The 19,476-nt window shown below is 36.2% G+C and overlaps 1 protein-coding gene across 1 annotated transcript in view; it reads right to left on the bottom strand.

The window, feature by feature from the left end:
* The window catches only part of BIRC6 (baculoviral IAP repeat containing 6), a 304,070-nt gene that overhangs the window by 226,086 nt on the left and 58,508 nt on the right, over nt 1-19,476 (bottom strand). The window contains 2 exon segments of the mRNA XM_043981000.1: nt 664-775; nt 11,585-11,778. Of these exon segments, the coding sequence (XP_043836935.1) occupies nt 664-775; nt 11,585-11,778 (306 nt within the window).

The following is a 19,476-nucleotide window of genomic DNA, read 5'->3' as shown; positions in this document are numbered from 1 at the left end:
AGTTAGAAGGGACCTAAGAGGTCACCAAGTCTAACACCCTCACAGACAGATTCAGTGACTTACTCAAAGTTACATGCAGTAGGGCAGGAAGAAACAGAACACAAATTCTAATCCAAGTTCTTTGAACCAAATCCTGAACTGTTTCCACTACAACACACAAATCTCAAATAGCTCTTGAATCAATAGGTAAAACATAACTTGAAGCAGAGCATTAAATGTATTTTTTACAAGAGAAAATGGAAAAATATTGGTAGATTTAATAAAGTTTCTTACACTAGAATAACTTAAAAAAAATCAGTTTCTTACACTAGAATATCCATGTAAAAAGTGATAAATATTAATATACCAGAAAAGCATATTAATTTAAGTAGATTGAAAAATTTCAGTGTGTCACCCTATAAACTGAGATTTAGTTCAATAATACTCCACACATGTAATGAGGCTCTAACAGTTATTATTAATGATTTTTTAATGCACATTGTATACATATTTTACTAGACATGTTGAAGGGTTAAAGAATATGGACTGATAACAGCCCATACAAAGAGTACATACAAGACTGGATCAAAAGCCACAAGTTTGATCCCTGGCTCTAACTAGTTTTATGACCTGGGATAATTTACTAAATTAAAAACTAAGATTCAATGTAACTTATCTTTTTACCTGGTGATAAAAGCCAGCTTGAGCCATGGGATCTGGCTGTGCCCACCTATATCCAACATGAGGCCATGAGGTGAATGTCTCCCGTCTGTTAGCTTCACTGTACATCAGTGACCTAAAGATAAACACATTTTGCATTACTCAATTTGTGCATCAAATTATAATGATGCTCATGAGCCCCGTCATTTTCATAAAAGAAAACCCCATGTTGTTCTATCTATTCATGAATTCAGCTTCCTTATAATTCAAAGAAAAACTAGTTTTAGACATATATTTCAAAAATTAAGCTAAAAGGAAAAACAAATTTGAATAAGGAAGAAATCTGAATAAGCTAAAGAGAAAGAATGATAGATAAACAACTTCTAATGTATTAAAGTAGTCCAACCTAAAAAACAATAGACCAAAGAATGGGGTAGCCAAAAATGTGAAAGCCAAGAATCCAACATTTTAAAAAAATATAAAATTCTCCCTGATCTGAAAAACTCAGCAAAATGCAAGAGTAATGTCAGTTTAGCCCTCATATTGAAGAAGGCATTCTCAAGGACATTTCAGAGGAACAACAGAGACATCTGGTAATAAACTATTCCTTCTATAATGGAAAATAACACTAAGAGTGGCTGTACTTTACATCTGCAGGAAAGAAGATTAGTGCCCTACCGCCCTGAAATAGCCATTTCATCACATTCCCTCCCAGAATCTACTGCAGCTTCCTACAACTCCACAGAGCTCACCTGTGCCTACCTCCTCAAAGGTACCTCCATCCTTTTCTAGCTACACACCACTAATACTGTAGAATGACTCTACTCCAAATTAAACTCCTAGAGATGATGAGGAGTCACTTCAGCTCCTTCCTCAATGATTAACATTCACTTACCCTCCCAATACTAGTGATTCTGAACCCCCAGCTGTCATCTATCAAACTCCATTCACCAACCCACACTGATGATTCCCTTATGGCCATCTCCCTCAACCCAACACAACCCCAACATGCCAAAGGTAATGACCCTTTCCACTGTGCTCTGTGGAATGCCTGTTGTATAGGTAACAAACTGCTTTTATTTTAAACCTTTTCCTTTCTTACATGTTATTTCTTACTGTACTAAGACCTAGTGCCTGTCGTAAAGACACAGGTTCCTTCGACACACTTTATAGCAGTCTGGTTTGCATTTTTACTCATATCATTCCTAAACTCACATCACGTTAGGGGACTTGGAATAGGCTCCCCATTACCATTTCCAGCAAGGAGAGTGGAGAGCTGAACTGGTTCACTAAGGGATCAAGTTGGGCATGGGAAGAGAATGTGGGCAGTACACATAATGGTCTGGGGAAAGAACTTAGGAGGTGGTGAAACTGGAGCATCAGGTTGAGGGTGAACTGATTTGGAGTCATAAAGTAGCAAGAGAATTAGGATCAATTTTTTTTTTAAGAGAGGCAATTGGGGTTAAGTGACTTGCCCAGGGTCACACAGCTAGTAGGGATCAATTTCCAAGCAGGAGAGGTTACTGAGTAATAGTTGTAAAGGATAGGTTGGTTTAATCCATACTTAATGACCCAATAAAAAATTCTGATATCACAAAAAAGACAAAACCAAAACAAACAAAAAACCCCAGGGGCAGCTAGGTGGCACAGTGGATAAAGCACTGGCCCTGGATTCTGGAGAACCTGAGTTCAAATCTAGCCTCAGACACTTGACACTAGCTGTATGACTTTGGGCAAGTCACTTAACCCTCATTGCCCCAGGAAAAAAAAAATTCCAATATCTACCAACCTCCAGGACACTGTCCTCCTTTCCTAAACAAGTTCAATACATGGCTCACATTATTTTTCTACCCCCCAATATTGCTGCCTTCATACTAAAACAGTATGAAGGCAGCAATGCTGGGGACTAATTAGCATGAAGGCCTTACACTTTCATACTAAGTCATATAACACACACAGCTTCAAACACCCTAACAGTTCCTCAACTTACTCATTTCCAACAACCAACTCACCCATGCATCCTCAGCTATAGAGGGAAAATAGTCATACCCTTAATCTATTATCCAAAAGCATTCCCAATTCCATGATTATTAACTCTGAAATATGTTTATCTGATTATACTTTGCAGTCATTCCCCTTCCTCTTCTACCTTACAAACCCAGTTCTTCATTCACAGCATAATATACTAATTACACCAACCTTCAAGTTCTTTCCCAGACCATCACCACTATATTGGCTACACTCCTTTCCCTTCCCCATTTTGATCCCATAGGGAACCAGTTAAAAACTACACTATCCTCTTCTCTTAAGGTCCTTGCACCTTTATCCTACTGCTGTTCTTGCCCAAACTTCAGCCATAGATTATTACCAGCACAATCTGCTTTCTCTCCTGAAAAACATCTGCTAAGCAAAGCTGGAGGGGGGGGGGGGGGGGATCACAAAACCTATCCTGGGCCCTCTTCTCTTTTCCCTCTATATTATTTCATATTTATCCCATAAGCTCATGTGAGTTCAAGTATCACCTCTATACAGATGATGCATGTGTCTGTTTCTCTAGCCTTATTTTCTCTTCTAACCTCCAGTCTCACATCTCCAAATGCCCCCTAAACTTCTACAATTTAATGTACCGTAGATAACTTAATTTCAGCATGCCCAAAACTGACTCATCATCTTACTGTGTTGACATCTTTGAATATGCCCTCTCCTGTAATACTGTCACCAGACTTGTGCAGGGCCTCATCACCGCACACATAGACTATTAAAACACTGCCCTTACCCCACTGGTCTGCTTGCCAAAAGTCGCTCCCCATTCCAGTTCATACTTCACTCAGCTATCTAAAGTGATCTTGAAGAGTGTGTCCAACAATATAACATCACCCAACCCTCTTCCCACCCATTTCCATTCAATAAACTCCTCTGGCTCCCCATGACCTCCAGGATTAAATATAAAGTGTCCTGGTATTCGAAGCCCTTCATAATCTATACCCCTCCTCCACATTTCCAATTTTCTTAGACTTTAGCACCCCTTGCAAATATTCTACAATCCAGTGGTGCTGGGTTCCTTGTTGTTCTTTGCAAAAGACCCACCATCTCTGATTCCTGTGCATGCTCACTGGCTGCCTTCCACGCTTGTGATGCTCTCCCTCCTCACCTCCATCTCCTATATTCCTTCAAGTCTCAACTAAAATATAACCTCTGACAAGAACCTTTTCCTATCCCACTTAATGCTAGTGCCTTTCCTCTATAATTTTATTCAGTACATATCTTGATGGCACATATTTAGTTGTAAGCTATCTGCCAATTAAGACTATGAATTCTTTTAGAAAAGGAACTATTTTTCCCTTTTCCATTTTATTCCTGGCACTTAACAAAATACAGAGCAAATGGTAGTAACTGATTAAAAGTTAACTTCTTTGATAATGAATGATCATTCACTGAAATGAACAGATATAAGAGCGCATATATACATGAAATAGAACCCCTGCCAAAAGGCGAGATCAGAAAGTATGGCTAAGCACAAAAGTATACACTCCCCATATTATGTCCAAATGTCACTCTCTTCTACTGGGGAAATAGTCTTCCAAACAATCTCAAAGTGGCTACAGAGCTATTTTTCTTTAAATTCATTAGATTGGTTAGATTTCCCAGAAACTTTCTAAAAAGCAAACATTTGTTAATGTGTGTCACATAGGAGCTCTTAGAGGACTGGCTTTGGTATCAGAAAAACTTCTGTTCAAATTCTGTCATACATAATAGCTAAGTGACCATGGGAAAAACACTTAACCTCTCAGTGACCAAACTCTAATGTCTACACCAGCTATCCCCAAGCATAGTAAAAACATAAATCTTTTCTCCACATAGCCCAAAAAACAGTTGTTTAGAAAAACAACATTATGGGGCAGCTAGGTGGCACAGTGGATAGAGCACCAGCCCTGGAGTCAGGAGTACCTGAGTTCAAATCCGGCCTCAGACACTTAACACTTACTAGCTGTGTGACCCTGGGCAAGTCACTTAACCCCAATTGCCTCACTAAAAAAAAGGGAAAAAAAGAAAAACAACATTATAAACATTAAGTATCTCTAAGCTATCACTAAGAGATTATCCTGGGGTCAACTAGATGGTGCAGTAAATAAAGCACTGGCTCTGGATTCAGAAGCACCTGAGTTCAGACACTTGACACTTACTAGCTGTGTGACCCTGGACAAGTCACTTAACCCTCATTGCTCTGCAAAAACAAAACAAAACAAAAACAACAATGACAAAAAAAAAAACCTAAGAGATTATCCTGCTCTGACAACACTACTACCAACAAAATGATATCAAAGCTACCACTAACAACAATTCTAAGAGATATCACAGATAAAATCATAGAAAGTGGCATTTTCCTGTAAACTCCCATAATTGACATTTTTGCTACAATTCTGTCCCCATTTTTCAGAAATATCTTATTTCAAAAACCACTCTAAATTTTTTCATTTTTTGAGATTTCACTGTTGGTGATGTTCTGAACTGGTCTAGCTGTTCTGGAAAGCAATTTGGAATTATGTAAATACGCTGTACATAATGTATATGTAGTTCATTATGTACATTCTGCATTGGAATGTAAGCTCCTGAATGGCATTGTTTTTGCCTTTCATTGCCAGTGTTTAGCATAGTGACTAGAAACATAGTAGTCTGTTGAATGACTGATGAATACAGAAGAATGCTTAAGAAATATATAAGAATTTAGGGTAGCTAAGGTGGTGTAGTAGATAAAGCACCAGCCCTGGATTCAGGAGGACCTGAGTTCAAATCCAGCCTCAGACACTTGACACTTACTAGCTGTGTGACCCTGGGCAAGTCACTTAACCCTCATTATCCCGCCAAAAAAAGGGGGAAAAAAAGAAATATATAAGAATTCACAAAATGTTAAGTAAACAGAATCAGAAAAACAATATACAAAGTGAATACAACATTGAATATAACTGTTGGGAAAAAACAAAACTAAACTAAAACCTGCAAACTCAAAACCACCAAGCTTGGCCCCAAACAAGAGATACAAAAAAGCTTTCACATCAAGGGTGCTAGACTACTTTAAAGTGTTGGATAGCTTTATGAACCTGCCTTTTCACCCCCCTTCCTTTAAAAATGTATTGTTATAAAGGATGGCTCCCTGAGATGGGGAGAAAATGAGGATGATATAAAAACCACGGTTATTCAGTCACTTTTCAGTCTTGTCTAACACTTTATGATCCAATTTGGGGTTTTCTTGGCAAAGATACTGGAGTACTTTGCTATTTCCTTCTCCATGTCACTCTAAAGAAGAGAGAAACTGAGGCAAGTTGGTTTAAGTGACTTGTTCAAGATCACAGAGCTGGTGTCAAATCTGAATTCTGGAAGATGATTCTTTCTGTCTCTAAGCCCAGCATTCTATCCACTATACCACCTAGCTGCATGTATAAAAATTGTAAAACAAATTTTTAAAGGAAAAAAAATAAAGGATTACTAGATTATGATATTCCCACTCTGATTAAAGAGAAAAACCATGAACTCCAAATCTTCTATTTAAGAAAAGGGTCCAGGACAACCATCTCTTTATTTCCCACCCAACCACACTCTTTTTCGACTTTTCCAAAAGAGTCCTTCCCCTCCCCTCAACCCTTCAGCTTCCTATTTTGTATAGTCTTCCCCCATTCAAATGTAAGGTTCTAGGAAAAAAGTTCCTCCTTTATTTTTTGTTTTATATCCCCGGAACTCAGTACTATGCTTGGCACATAATAGGTGCTTAACAAATGCTTATTAACTGACAAATCTTGTCCAAGAAATAAGGTCTTAGAGCCTTAAGTGGTAATTTTCGTCACTATTAGAAAAGGGAGAAAGAGTTCCAGAAAAGAAAGTCTGATTTGGGATGTGAACAAACATTTTGGATTGATAGGCTCCTGGACAGGGATATAATAAACTGGCCATAAGTTGTTAAGAATGTTTTTGGCTATGTCTCATAAATCTAATCCAAAAGACTTAAAACTGAAAAGAGAAAGAAAAATTATCCAGACAGCTGCTGGGATTCTTTTTCTACCAAAAGTTGTGCAATCGATCACTTTTTTTATTTGTCACAATGATAATTTCATTCTTTTCCTTGTGGAAAACTTTCAGAGAGATATATTCAAGACACAAATAATGAAACAACCCATGCCAGAAACCATCCTAGATATCAAGGACGCAGCAAGAGTCCCTACTGTTATCTAGCTGACTGACAGCACAGAGACCCCCTGGACCTTGCCATGAACCCTGCAGTCACATCTTTGGACTTCCAGGCCTTTCCACTGATCCTGATATTGAACAATTCTCTGCTGAATGTTTCCATCTGTCTGGATTTCACCACCATGCCTCAACTGCCTTCTTACCATAGTGGTTCCCTCATTCCCTATGGTCTTCCCATACTGACAACATCTCTCTACCATTGCAGATCCCTCGTCCCATTAGTGGTTTCCTCCCACCATCCTAAATTTCTCTCCCATCCCTGCTTCTCACTCTCTGAATTTCACTACCCTGCTCCAATAAGGTACTCTCTCTTTCCACCCACCTCCAACTTTTTAGCCTCCTGTTATATGCAGCCTTCCCCCATTAGAAGGTAAGTTCTGTGACAACAAGGGCTTTCTTTCCGTTTGCTTATATTTTTATCTCCAGTGCTTAGAGTATGGCTGGTCAGCATAAATAAATGAAAATTATAAATATAATAATATAAATAATAATATAAAGTATAAATATTTGCTGATTGACTGTAGGAACTAAGGGGAATATATGCAAACAAGAAAGAATTGTCTGTTAGACTACAAAGAATAGGAACATTGGAGGACAATTAGTAATCCATCTTAGAATTTGTAACAGAAAATATAATTAATAAAGAAAAAACACTGAGAAATACCGCCATATAACCTGTGTTCCAAATCATAGGGTCTGGACCTATCCCATTCCTGTACCATTTCATTATAAATCTCCATCCCAAATTCCCATGCTATACCATCTCAGGCTCCATGTCTCCACTACCACTCTGAATGCTGCCTGCTCCTGGAATTTAGACATTCCTTCTCCTAAGAAGGAATGTTTCCCATGGAGGTACAACACTTTCTTGAAGAAGGAGGCTTCCCAATGTACAAACTCCCTCCAGACTAATCCAACACAAGTTCTCAGTTTCCCACTATAGCTCTTCCCCTATAATGATGAATAACATCATCACAGAAGGCAAAATAAATTTACAAAACCTATTAGCAATTCCTTAGACTACTAACAAAACACATTTTTAAAAATCCACACAAAAGAAAAGAATAGAGAAATCCCATTATTTACAAAAATAAATTTTATTTTTAGATAATTTTTTAGATAATTATAGAGTTAGTAAATTTTTATTCTTGGCCTACACCAATACAATAAAAATGATACTGCCAGGAGCAGCTAGGTGACGCAGTAGATAGAGCACCGGCCCTGGAGTCAGGAGTACCTGAGTTCAAATCAGGTCTCAGACACTTAACACTTACTAGCTGTGTGACCGTGGGCAAGTCACTTAAGTCCAACTGCCTCACTTAAAAAAAAAAAAAAAAGATACTGCCTAATTTTTTACAAAGCTGATACTTTACCAAACCAGCTTTGAAGGAGCAAAAAGGTTTAAAAAAAAAAGTACATAAATATGAAAAAAGGGAAAATAAAAAGGGTCCCAGGATTTCCAGATTTCAAATTATATAATAAAGCAGCAATTCCCAGAACTCTTTTCTCTAGCAAAAAGTCTTCTTAACAATTTATTACTAAGTTGAACAGACTAGATAAGAAGCAGAAATAAGTTTGGTTTCAATAAAACCAAAAATGTAAAATGATAGTAGTAAGAATTAAAGAAAAACTGCTGGGAAAAATGGAACAATGGTGAAAAACAAAATTTGACTAGCATATCTTGTATAATGTACCCCCCTAATGAGTTCCAAATGGATTTACAAACTAATTATAAAAGGTCGAATTGTTTAAAGAGAGAAAATGTAAAGAGGTGCTTTTCACAACTATCACTAGGGGAAAATTTTTAACCAAACAGGAAAGAAAATTAGCAGAGAAATTAGACAATTGTTGCTTCATAAAAGTAAAGAAGTTTTGTACAAATAAAATGAAAGCAAATAGGTTAAGGTCCACTGAAGAAAAAACCTCTGCATCAATATTTCTGATAATATCAGATAAGATATAAAAGAAAATAACACAAATAAGAATAAGAATTGTTTCCCAATAGATACGTGGTCTAAGGAAAAGACAAATCAATTTTCAAAAGAATTGCAAACTCTTGATACCCAAATGAAAGGCTGCTCCAAATCACAATTTATAAGAAATATACAAATTTAAACATCACCAGGGTTTTTAATCTCATATACAGAAAACTTGTAAATTTGTGAAAAGATGGAAAGAATCCATGCAAGGGGTAGGCAGGTGGCACAATGGATAAAACACAGGCCCTGGGTTCAAATCCAGCCTCAGACACTTGACACTTACTAGCTGTGTGACCCTGGGCAAGTCACTTAATCCTCATTGCCCTGTCTCCCCCCCCCAAAAAAGAATCCATGCAAGAGGTGCTGTTCTATCAGAAGAAAGAAACACTAAAATGTTGGTAGACTTGTAAAATTGGCCCAAACATCCTAGAATGCAAATGGGAATTATGCAACTAATCAGTAAACTATCTTTAAACTATTAACAGGAAAAGACAAAAAGGTCCTATGTATACCAAATTATTTATAGCAGCAAATAATTATGAAATTATTTATAGCATTTATTTATGGAATAAAAAACTTCAAACAAAATAGGTTCACATCAGTTTGGAAATGGCTGAACAAAGTGTGGCATAAGAATGTAATGGAATATTACTGTGTGCCAAGAAAAAAACAACTAATTTTGCGAAACATAGAAGTTGTAAAAGAATTGATTCTGTGAATAAAGATGAAATAGAAGACCAAAGTACCCAATAACCAAGATCAGTTTCCTAATGTGTAACATGACAAGGGACTAGATGGCTTCAGTGGTTCCTTCCAGCTCTAGCTCTTATGTTCCATAATCCTAACATGCTTGAAAAAAACCAAAAAGATAAAGAAATTGAAATTAAATGCAATGACCAGTGTTGACTGTAGAAGACTAGTGATGAAACACTTCCTTGCACTGAATAGACAGAAGTGGATAAACAGGCTCAGAATGAATCATACATCAGATGCAACAGCTATATTGGAGGAAAAAAGGAAAAGAGTGGATAGAATACATGCAAACAAGAAAGAATTGTCTGTTGGACTACAACAAAGGGATGCTTCCTATGGAATGAATATGGAAAGAATTCAGAGCAACTTATCTCTCACTTTACTTCTCTTTTCTCTACCAAGAAAAAGCATCTTTGGACTGGAAATGACAGAGAAGTGCAGTTAATAGTGAATAACAAGGGAAATAGTAAGCAAGACTATGATAGCTGGTTTTAATGAGTTGTATCCTCTGACCTTAAACAGTATCTTAGTGTAGTAAAAAAAAGTCATATGTGAATGATGAAATTACTGAAAGTAATTTCTGAAAAATCATGGAAAATGGTAGAGGTACAGAAGGAAAAGAGAAGATGAAATGTCCTTTCCTTTTTTTTTTTTTTTTTTGGGTAAGGCAACTGGGGTTAAGTGACTTGCCCAGGGTCACACAGCTAGTAAGTGTCAAGTGTCGGAGGCCGGATTTGAACTCAGGTACTCCTGACTCCAGGGCCGGTGCTTTATCCACTGCGCCACCTAGCTGCCCCCAAAATGTCCTTTCAAAAAGAAGCAGAAAATAAAGTCTGTCCAATTTAAACCAATAAGCATTGTTTCAATTCCTGGTAAATTTCTCTAAAATTATTAAAAGAATGGTTAGTAAATATCTAAAAAGAAAGCAGAGATCACAAAGAACTCACATCTTCTTCAAAATAAAAGTCATGTCAGACTAAACTTGTTTACTTCTAAAAAATGGTTTCTAGACTTGTAGAACAGGAGGTGTTAACTTCTCATTGGATTTTTTGACCATTATTCAGTCTGGGTTTCACTGGAGAAGGTATGTGGGAGCTGAGTAGTTTCCACCCTGTTCAGGCTTGGCAGAAAAATCTAATTCTACTCCTCTCGAAAATGTCTCATTTGTACCCCTTGATAATTGGTCATGTTCACTTCCTAAATGTTATTGAGATCAAGCTTCTCTGCAAGTATGCAGTTCTTAAGCAATTAAGGTATTACAACTTACATTTAGCATGTACTATGCTATGACATCAAAAATCCTTTGTTTCCATAGGCCCACCAGTCCCATCTCAACCATTTCCTCCAAATTTCGCAACAGAATAATTCAATGCAGCTAATGTCTGGCACTGATTAAAAATTTCTAAACTATCCCAAAGCAACTGAATTTCTATCAATGAGAAAGTAATTTTTAAGTATACAATATTTTATATTTCTTTGATTGAACAACTACATATTGAGTTCCCACTACTTAGAAATGCTAAAAATACCATTTTAAACATAACTTTAAAATGAATACAAGTTAAAATGTCTAAGTGAAAAATTAAATGTTTTATATTTACTAATTTAACAGAAGCAAATGAAAACCTATTTTAATTTTAATTTCCCCAAAACTATAGACTCCTCTTATTAAAAGCAACACGGAGGGAAAAAAAATGGTTTTTAAAAATTATTCTCTAGAGCAGGGCATCTTAAACTTTTCCCACTCATGACCCCTTTTCACCCAAGAAATTTTTATATGACCCCAGTTATATAGGTATATAAAATAGGTATATAAATCAAACATTTACTGCCAAGTTCTTCAAGACCCATATATTCAGTTATACAACCCCATATGGGGTCACAGCCCAGTTTAAGAAGCTTTGCTCTAGAGTATAGTAATGTCTTATTTCAGAAAAAAGAAGAAAAAAGTTACAAATAAGAAATTTCCATACCTGTCTACAGATCGACCTGGACCCACTCCAAGTTCAGGCCTTGCACTAGGTAAGAGGTAAGACAGCCTGTCCATCACTGAAGAGGCTACAGGTAAGGCAGCAACATTTTGATTTATTTTCTTGAGTTCATTTACAATGGCACTGGCAACAGACTTCAACACATGATGAGGAAGATGAAACGTAACTGTAGCCCACTACAATTTAAAAAAATATAAAGGAGGAAAAGTTGAGAGCAAAAAGTAACCGTTTGCTTAATTTTACACACCAATACAACAGGTTAAATAAAACAAAATATTGCATGTAATCTTTGCTATTCAGTATATTGTAGAAGTATATAACTTAAAGCACAAAATGCCAAGAAAGTGAGAGTTAAATACCACTCTGAAGAGAGATAGTGATTGTCACTAGGATACTATCTAGCACCTTATATAAATGACAGCTAGGTGGCGCAATGGACAGAACACTAGATCTGGAGTTAGGAAGACTAGAACTCAAAATTGAGCCTAAAACATTTAAGTTACATGACCATGAGAAAGTAATTTAACCTCTGTTTTGCCTCAGTTTCCTCATCTATAAAATGGGGGTATGAATAGCATCAACCTCCCATATTTGTAAGAATAAAATACTTTGTAAAGAACTTTGAAAACTTTAAAGTGCTATCATTATTACTAATATCATCATCATCATCATCATATCCACCTGTGAAAAACTAAAATGATCTGCAATAATCATGAGTTACCCAAAAAATGTGTACAATTCTAAGTAAGCACGGTATGATTAAAAAGAACACTGGATTAGGCATCAGAATACCTGGATTCTAGCTCTCCCTCTTCCATTAGCTAACTGTATGATGTTGGGCAAATCCCAACCTCTCTGGGTCCTAGTTGAGGAGATAATCTTTAGGTGATCTCTAAAAGTCCCTCCCAGGTCTAAAATTCGGTGATCTTTGAATAGTCCTAAATCAACAAAAAAAGGGAATGGAAAGAAAACACATTTGTGCAAGAGATGAATATTAGTAAAATAATTTGCACATGTACTTCTGGATTTACTGGTATCTCTCTACAACTAGATCTTAATTTGCCAGAGGTAAAAGACCAAACAACCTCTGTATGCCAACTGGTGCTACACACAGTAAGGACACTACACAAATACTTGACTGATATGAATGTCTTTTTAGCATATTTACTCTAAGATATAGTTCAATCTTTGTATATATTAAGTCATAAAGTGACCCTTTTAAATCAGAATGTAAACTGCTATAACATAGTTACCCAACTTGTCTAACAGAATAAAGAACAATCTATAGTGGCATGTGGAATCAGACCAACATCTTTTACCTCCTACTTTATAATCAGGGTTTCAGAACAAAGAACTGGGTAAATAAAAAATGGTGAAAAAGATAACTAAAAGGTGGGAAGTTTGGTTGTTCCAAAAGAAAAAAAGATCAGACCAAGAAAATATAAAACTCAATTGAAGCCTTGCTGCATTATGAAATCAAAAGACTTTTTACAAATAGATGATAGAGCAAAGATAAGTCTGTCTGAGAAAACTGAGGCCTAAAGAGGTCATATGACTTAGGCAAGTTCCTACAGCAAATTAAGAATTAAGAAGTGAGAGGTGGTGCAGTGGATAAAGCACCGGCCCTGGATTCAGGAGGACCTAAGTTCAAACCCAGCCTCAGACACTTGATATTAGCTGTATGACCCTGGGCAAATCACCTAACCATCACCGCCCCCCCCCCAAGATCTAGTCTCCCCAAAAAAGTGAAATGGGTCTGGGCAAACTATAGCTAAAGAAATGAAGGAAATGAAAATTTTTTATCATTACCTTTTTCATTCCATTCATTTCCAAATACTATATAACCCATCCATCCCCACTCCCAGGTAAACAGGCCCAGTTTTGAAAGGGAAAGGGAAAAAAAAAAAAACCATCAAGAACCCCATCCCCCCCAACATATTGACACTATCTGACAGTATATTCCTTTACCCAAAGAAAGGGAGACAAATTTTCCCAACTCATGTCTTAGGCCAAACTTGAACATTTTAATTATGCAGCATTCAGTGTCATTTTATTGTTCTTTTTGTTTGCCATGTTAGTCACCGGGTTTGCTGTTTTCTGATACTGTTTATTTACTCTGAATCTGTTCAAATACATTTTCCCATGGTTCTTCTTAGCCATCATTTTTAATGGCCTAGAACATTATATTACATTCAAGTACCACAATTCATTTAGCCATTCCCCAATCAATGGATACTTGCTTTATTTTCAATGCTTTCTTCACACAAAAGGTGATACAAATATTTAGTTAACTATGACAATTTTCTTTCTTAGTCCAAAAGTGGGATTTCTGGGTCAAAAGGTATTTTCATCACTTTTTCAGCTTAATAATAATTGTTTTTAGAGAACAAAAGTATTAGTGTGACTGTCTTTTTGCATGTAGTACCCTACTCCCACAACATCTCATATCTGTGACCTTCTCTCCAGTCACAGTTATGACAACTATAGTAATCCAAGCTCTCACCTCATCTCTCACTTGGACTACTGAAACAACCTTCTCAATAATCTTTCCACCACAAGATTCTCCCCACTCCAGTCTGTCTTCCATAAAGCTACCAAAGTGATTTACCTGAAGTCTAGACCTGAAAGACCTGACCCTATGCAATAAACTTCAACTGTTCCCAATTACTCCAAAGATCAAATATAACTCTTCTGACATTTAAATATATTTACAGCCTGACCTTTCCAGCCTTAGTTAAAGGGTGTCCTTCCCAAAATTCACACTTTAAGCTATTATATAAAGCTTTAAAGTTTACTAAGACTTTTGGGTCACTCTGGTACACTGACTTCTCTCCAACTGCAACTGGCCTTATTACTTTTACTAACACACAATTCACTTATATCCATGCTTTTGTAATTGTCCCTAGTGCTTGGAATGAACTTTTTCCTCACCCCACCCTCTTAAAATCTCTAACTTCCTTCAATGCTCAGCAACCTTCTACATAAAAACTTTCCTAACCTCCCCTTGTTCCTAACATTCTCCCTCCAAAATTACTCATCTATTTTGCATGCCTATGCATATTCTCTTTCTTTCTCTCTCTCCCTCCCTCCCCACCCTCTCCTTCTGTCTTTTTGCCCCCAGTTCACATCACTCACACATAGTAGGTGCTTAAAAATTCCTTATAAATTTTATTTTCCATCTTGTGCCACCTTTGCTACTTTACTGGTTTTTGTGAAGTATAACTCAGAATTATTTTGATTTGCATTTCTCTTATTAATAATTTGAAACAATCAAGTATGCAGTGGCAGCCCTTTTGAAAATTGTTTTTAATGTCTTAATGATCTTAAGAATGGAAAGATATGGGGGCAGCTAGATGGCGCAGTGGATAAAGCACCAGCCCTGGATTCAGGAGGACCTGAGTTCAAATCCAGCCTCAGACACTTAACACTTACTAGCTGTGTGACCCTGGGCAAATCAGTTAACCCCAATTGCCTCACCCCCCCCCAAAAAAAAAAGAATGGAAAGGAAGGTTAAGGGAAATTATCAAAGAATCAAGGTATAGGAGGAGATATCACTCAAAAAGGAAAGGAGGAAAGCAAATTAGAGAGAGGGTAAATTAAGAGAGGGATTAGTACTAGGCAAAACAAATGGTAAAGATGTAAAAAGTAAAATATTTATAGCTCTTTTTGAGTTGGCAAAGAATGAGATGTATGGGAGTATACAAAAACAGGGGAATGAATGAAAGAGTCTTAGCATATAATAAATGAACTGAATTTTATCAGCATAATGACCAACTAGAATTCCAGAGGACCAACGCTGAAATATGCTACCCATCTCCTGATAGAGGGGTAAAGGACATAGAATGCAGGATGAGACTTTTTTTTTTTTTAATATGGCCAATGTGGAAATTTGCTCTGACAGAGTGGATATGTTTGCACTGTGTTTTGTTTTTCTTGCTTTCTCATAATTGGGAGTTTTGAGATGGGAGGGTGAGAAGGCAGATCTTGTATGGTAAGAAATAAAATTTTACAAAAAGGAAAAATTGATTTGAACGATTTACTAAAAAGCAAATGCAAATGGTTAATGATCACTTGGGTGAAAAAAGCCAACTTTAAGAAAAAGGTCAGTGAGTAAACATTTACTAAAGTAACAGTCATCATCATCAAATCTATCACACTGGCAGAAATAACAAAAAAACAACTAAATTCAAGGTCAGTAGGGGAGGGGAAAAATTAGTACATGAATTCATTGTTGGTGTGAATGAAAAATTATAGAATCATTTTACTCTAGCAGTACATAGTCTGAATTTTCAAAATAAGCATATTTTATCCCAACAATTTTCTTTCTGAAAATGTATTCTGAACTATGTATTTAATAGAGCTACCTGTTTAAAGATTTTTCATAGCAGCAGTGTATGTAATTGGGAAAAAAACAACACCTGGAAACAACTTAACTGAACAAATGATTAAAAGGTGATAGAGCAATATAATGGGATACTGAAATACAATACTGACAAGATTGAGGAATGCAGCTAAAGCTACAAAAACCTTTATAAAATCATGTACTGTGGGAAAAAAAGCTAAACCACAATACAATACACACATTAACTACAAACATAAAAGAGAATGAGAACAAATGGACAAAAAGGAAATTTTAAAATGTTTTCATACTTTAATGCACTGAAATTAATAACTTTATATGCAAATAGTTCTAAGCAAGTTTATCTGGTGGTAGTGATGTTCAATGTTAGACTAATAAAATATTTAATTTTTTAATTACCAAAAATAAATGCTTAGAATCGAGGCCCTATATCAGATTTTCTCTTTTTCTCTTGTTCAACTTACCACATATATATTTTTGAACTAGAAAAACAAAAATTAACTCTTTTTGAAAACTCCAGGCCACAATGTAAAAGTGTTCATCCCTGATCGTGTTCCATTTTCGGTATCCTCAAAATCGAAACCACTGTAACCCACTATGCCATCTGAATTCATTACCACTAAGCACTTGGCAGCTATTTACTGTATGTGAAAATGAAGTATATGGGGAAAAGAGCTGGGCTCTTTACAATTTAAATGACAATCTCAGAACTTTATATATAATGTAATCATTATGAGGAAGCTAAATGACTCAATGGATAGAGTGCTGAACCTGGAGTTCAAATTTGACCTCAGACACTTACTGTGTGACCCTGGATAAATCACTTAATCTCTGACCCTGGAGAAGGAAATGGCAAATCAAATCTTTGCCAAGAAAACCCCATGGACAGTATTAACATGATAATGGTCCATGGGGTCACAAAGAATAAGATGTGATTAAATAACAATCACTTTAGCAATCATTCTTGGTTTTTAATCAAACCTTTTCTTCCACTAGTCCTATGTCAATATAATGTCCTGGTAATTTCCTCCTAGAAACATATGTAGTATGAGCTTTTATCAAATATTAAAAAAAAACACTTTAGCCCACTGTCATAGCAGTAGGTATTTGAAGAAGATTTAAATAGTGTAGCTCAATGAAAAGACTACTAAATCCCAACTTACCTACTCGCTATGTGTGGGACCTTAAGCAGCTAGTCAGCTTTTCTAGGCCTATTTCTTTATGAGGGGTTGGATTAGATGACTTCTAGAATATTTCCTAATTCTAAATCTATGGTCCTATGATTATAATCTATTTTCTCAAAAAGAAAAATAATACTAGCAAACCTTTTGGGAATAAGGCAGAAGAGAATTCTTAAAAGTTGTATGCAACATTAAAAAATAATTTATCTAAATCCAACTTCTTTCAAATTTCCAATTTTCCTAGCAATTCCTATCAAATAAGGAATTCTTTCCTAGGTAATTTCATTTTCAAATTTACTCAACACTGGGTTATTGAGTTCAGTTATTCTTGCATCTTTTTTATTTTGTAACCAGGATAAAATAGTTCTAATAAACCTCTACAGTCTGCACTCTTGACACTCCCAAACTTTTTCGACAATGCCCCATAATTCCCTTTACTCTGGAAGCCCACTCCACCCTAAGACTTGATACACTGGAAGTACCATTCATCCCTGTAGCAACTCCCTCTGTTTGTCTGGTTGACCTTAAAACCTCGATTTGATGTGATGGAATATTATTGTGCTATAAGAAATGACAAACAGGATAATTTCAGAAAGGCCTGGAAAGACTTATATGAATTGATGTATAGTGAAGTGAGCACAACCAGGAAAACACTGCTTGATGAAGAACTGTGAATGACTTAACTAATCTCAGCAATACAATCCCAAAAGACTAATGATGAAGGATACTATCCATCTCCAGAGAAAGAACTCATATTAACTGAACACAGATTGAAGCATGCTATTTTCCACTTTCTTTTTTTTTTGTTTTCTTATATAAAATGACTATCATGCTAAGTTTTACATAATTGTACATGAATAACCTATATCTGATTGCTTACTGTCTCAGGGAGGGGGAAGGGGAGGGACAGAGGGATAGAATTTGGAACTCAAAACCTTAAATAAAAATGTTTATTACCAAAAAAAAAAACCCACCTCCACTTGAAGGAGGATACCTAGGAAGTCCTTTTTAGGCTGCCCCCTGACTCTCCCAGGCTCTCTTCAATGCCCCAAACTAGATACCTTCATATATACATGGAGGTCAGTGACAAAAAAATTAAGTCCCAAATATAAAGAAAAATATTTCAAGCAGCATTTTTGCAGTAGTTAAGAAGTAGAAAAAAAAGATGTTACATTCCATTCCATTACAATAATGGAATATTACTGTACTATAATTAATGAAAGAAGCATTTATCAAATATCTAGTGTGAATATGATAAATATACAGAAAAGCAGAGGGAAAATTACATGAATTGATGTAAAATGAAATTAACAAAACCAGGAAAACAATATTGGCAAGGACTATAACAGAAAAATAATAATAAAACCGAGCTCTGGCTGGTTATTCAAACTCTGCTCCCCAACCTCTAAGCATTCTTATTCCTCTTAACCAAATCCAAATTTCCACTCTAAAGCTAGCCCCTCTTCCACTGTGCTATCTGCCTAGTCCACAGACAATAAACCTGCATTCATCTTAAATATTTTCCTTTCCCACTCATCCCAACTACTGGCTCTCATTGAGACCTGGCTCCCTCCTGATAACATAACCTGCATAGCCTCCTTTTAACATACTGGCTAAGCTTTCACTCATTCCCTTCTTCCTCAAAGCATTGGCTGAGTTGAGGGAGTTGGAATACACTTTGTTTCCAAGAGCTTCTTCAAGATTCTCTATCTTGGCTGCTAAGCAGTGTTTGGAGTCAGACAGACACAAGTTCAAATCCTGTCTTCAAACAGACACAAGTTCAAATCCAGTCTTCAAACAGACACAAGTTCAAAATCAGTCTTCAAACACTAGCTCTGGGAAGTTACTTAACTTCTGTTTGCCTCAGTTTCCCAGTAAGTAAAATGGGAATACTAACAGCACCAATTCACAGAGCTGTGGGGAGCATTAAATGAGATCCTAAAACTCTCAGTACAGTGACTGCCACATGGTGCATGTTATTTAAATGTTAGCTATTATTATTTACCATTGTCATTAAGTAATCTCTCCCTCTCTTCCTCACTGAACCCATATACCATCCAATGAAAATCTTCAGAGCTGTTTTCCCAAGTTTTTATCAGTTTTTTGACAAGCAATCTGTTTTCCAAATTGAACACTAAGCTACTGAATTCCATAGTTTCTGATTCTCCTTTGTTCCGTTGAGTTACTTCTCTAACCAATATCAAAGTGAGATCTAGAACTGTTATTCCCCCTTCTCCACCTTTTTTACATTTTTCCCTTGATATTATAGATCTTAGATTTCTCTGAATTATTATTTTGTTGAGTCTTATAAAGTATCCTTTTAATAGTTCAAC

The sequence above is a fragment of the Dromiciops gliroides genome, chromosome 2 (assembly GCF_019393635.1).
Source record: "Dromiciops gliroides isolate mDroGli1 chromosome 2, mDroGli1.pri, whole genome shotgun sequence".
NCBI lineage: Eukaryota > Metazoa > Chordata > Mammalia > Microbiotheria > Microbiotheriidae > Dromiciops > Dromiciops gliroides.
Note: the sequence above shows the minus strand (reverse complement) of the source record. Positions and strands in the feature narration are given on the sequence as shown.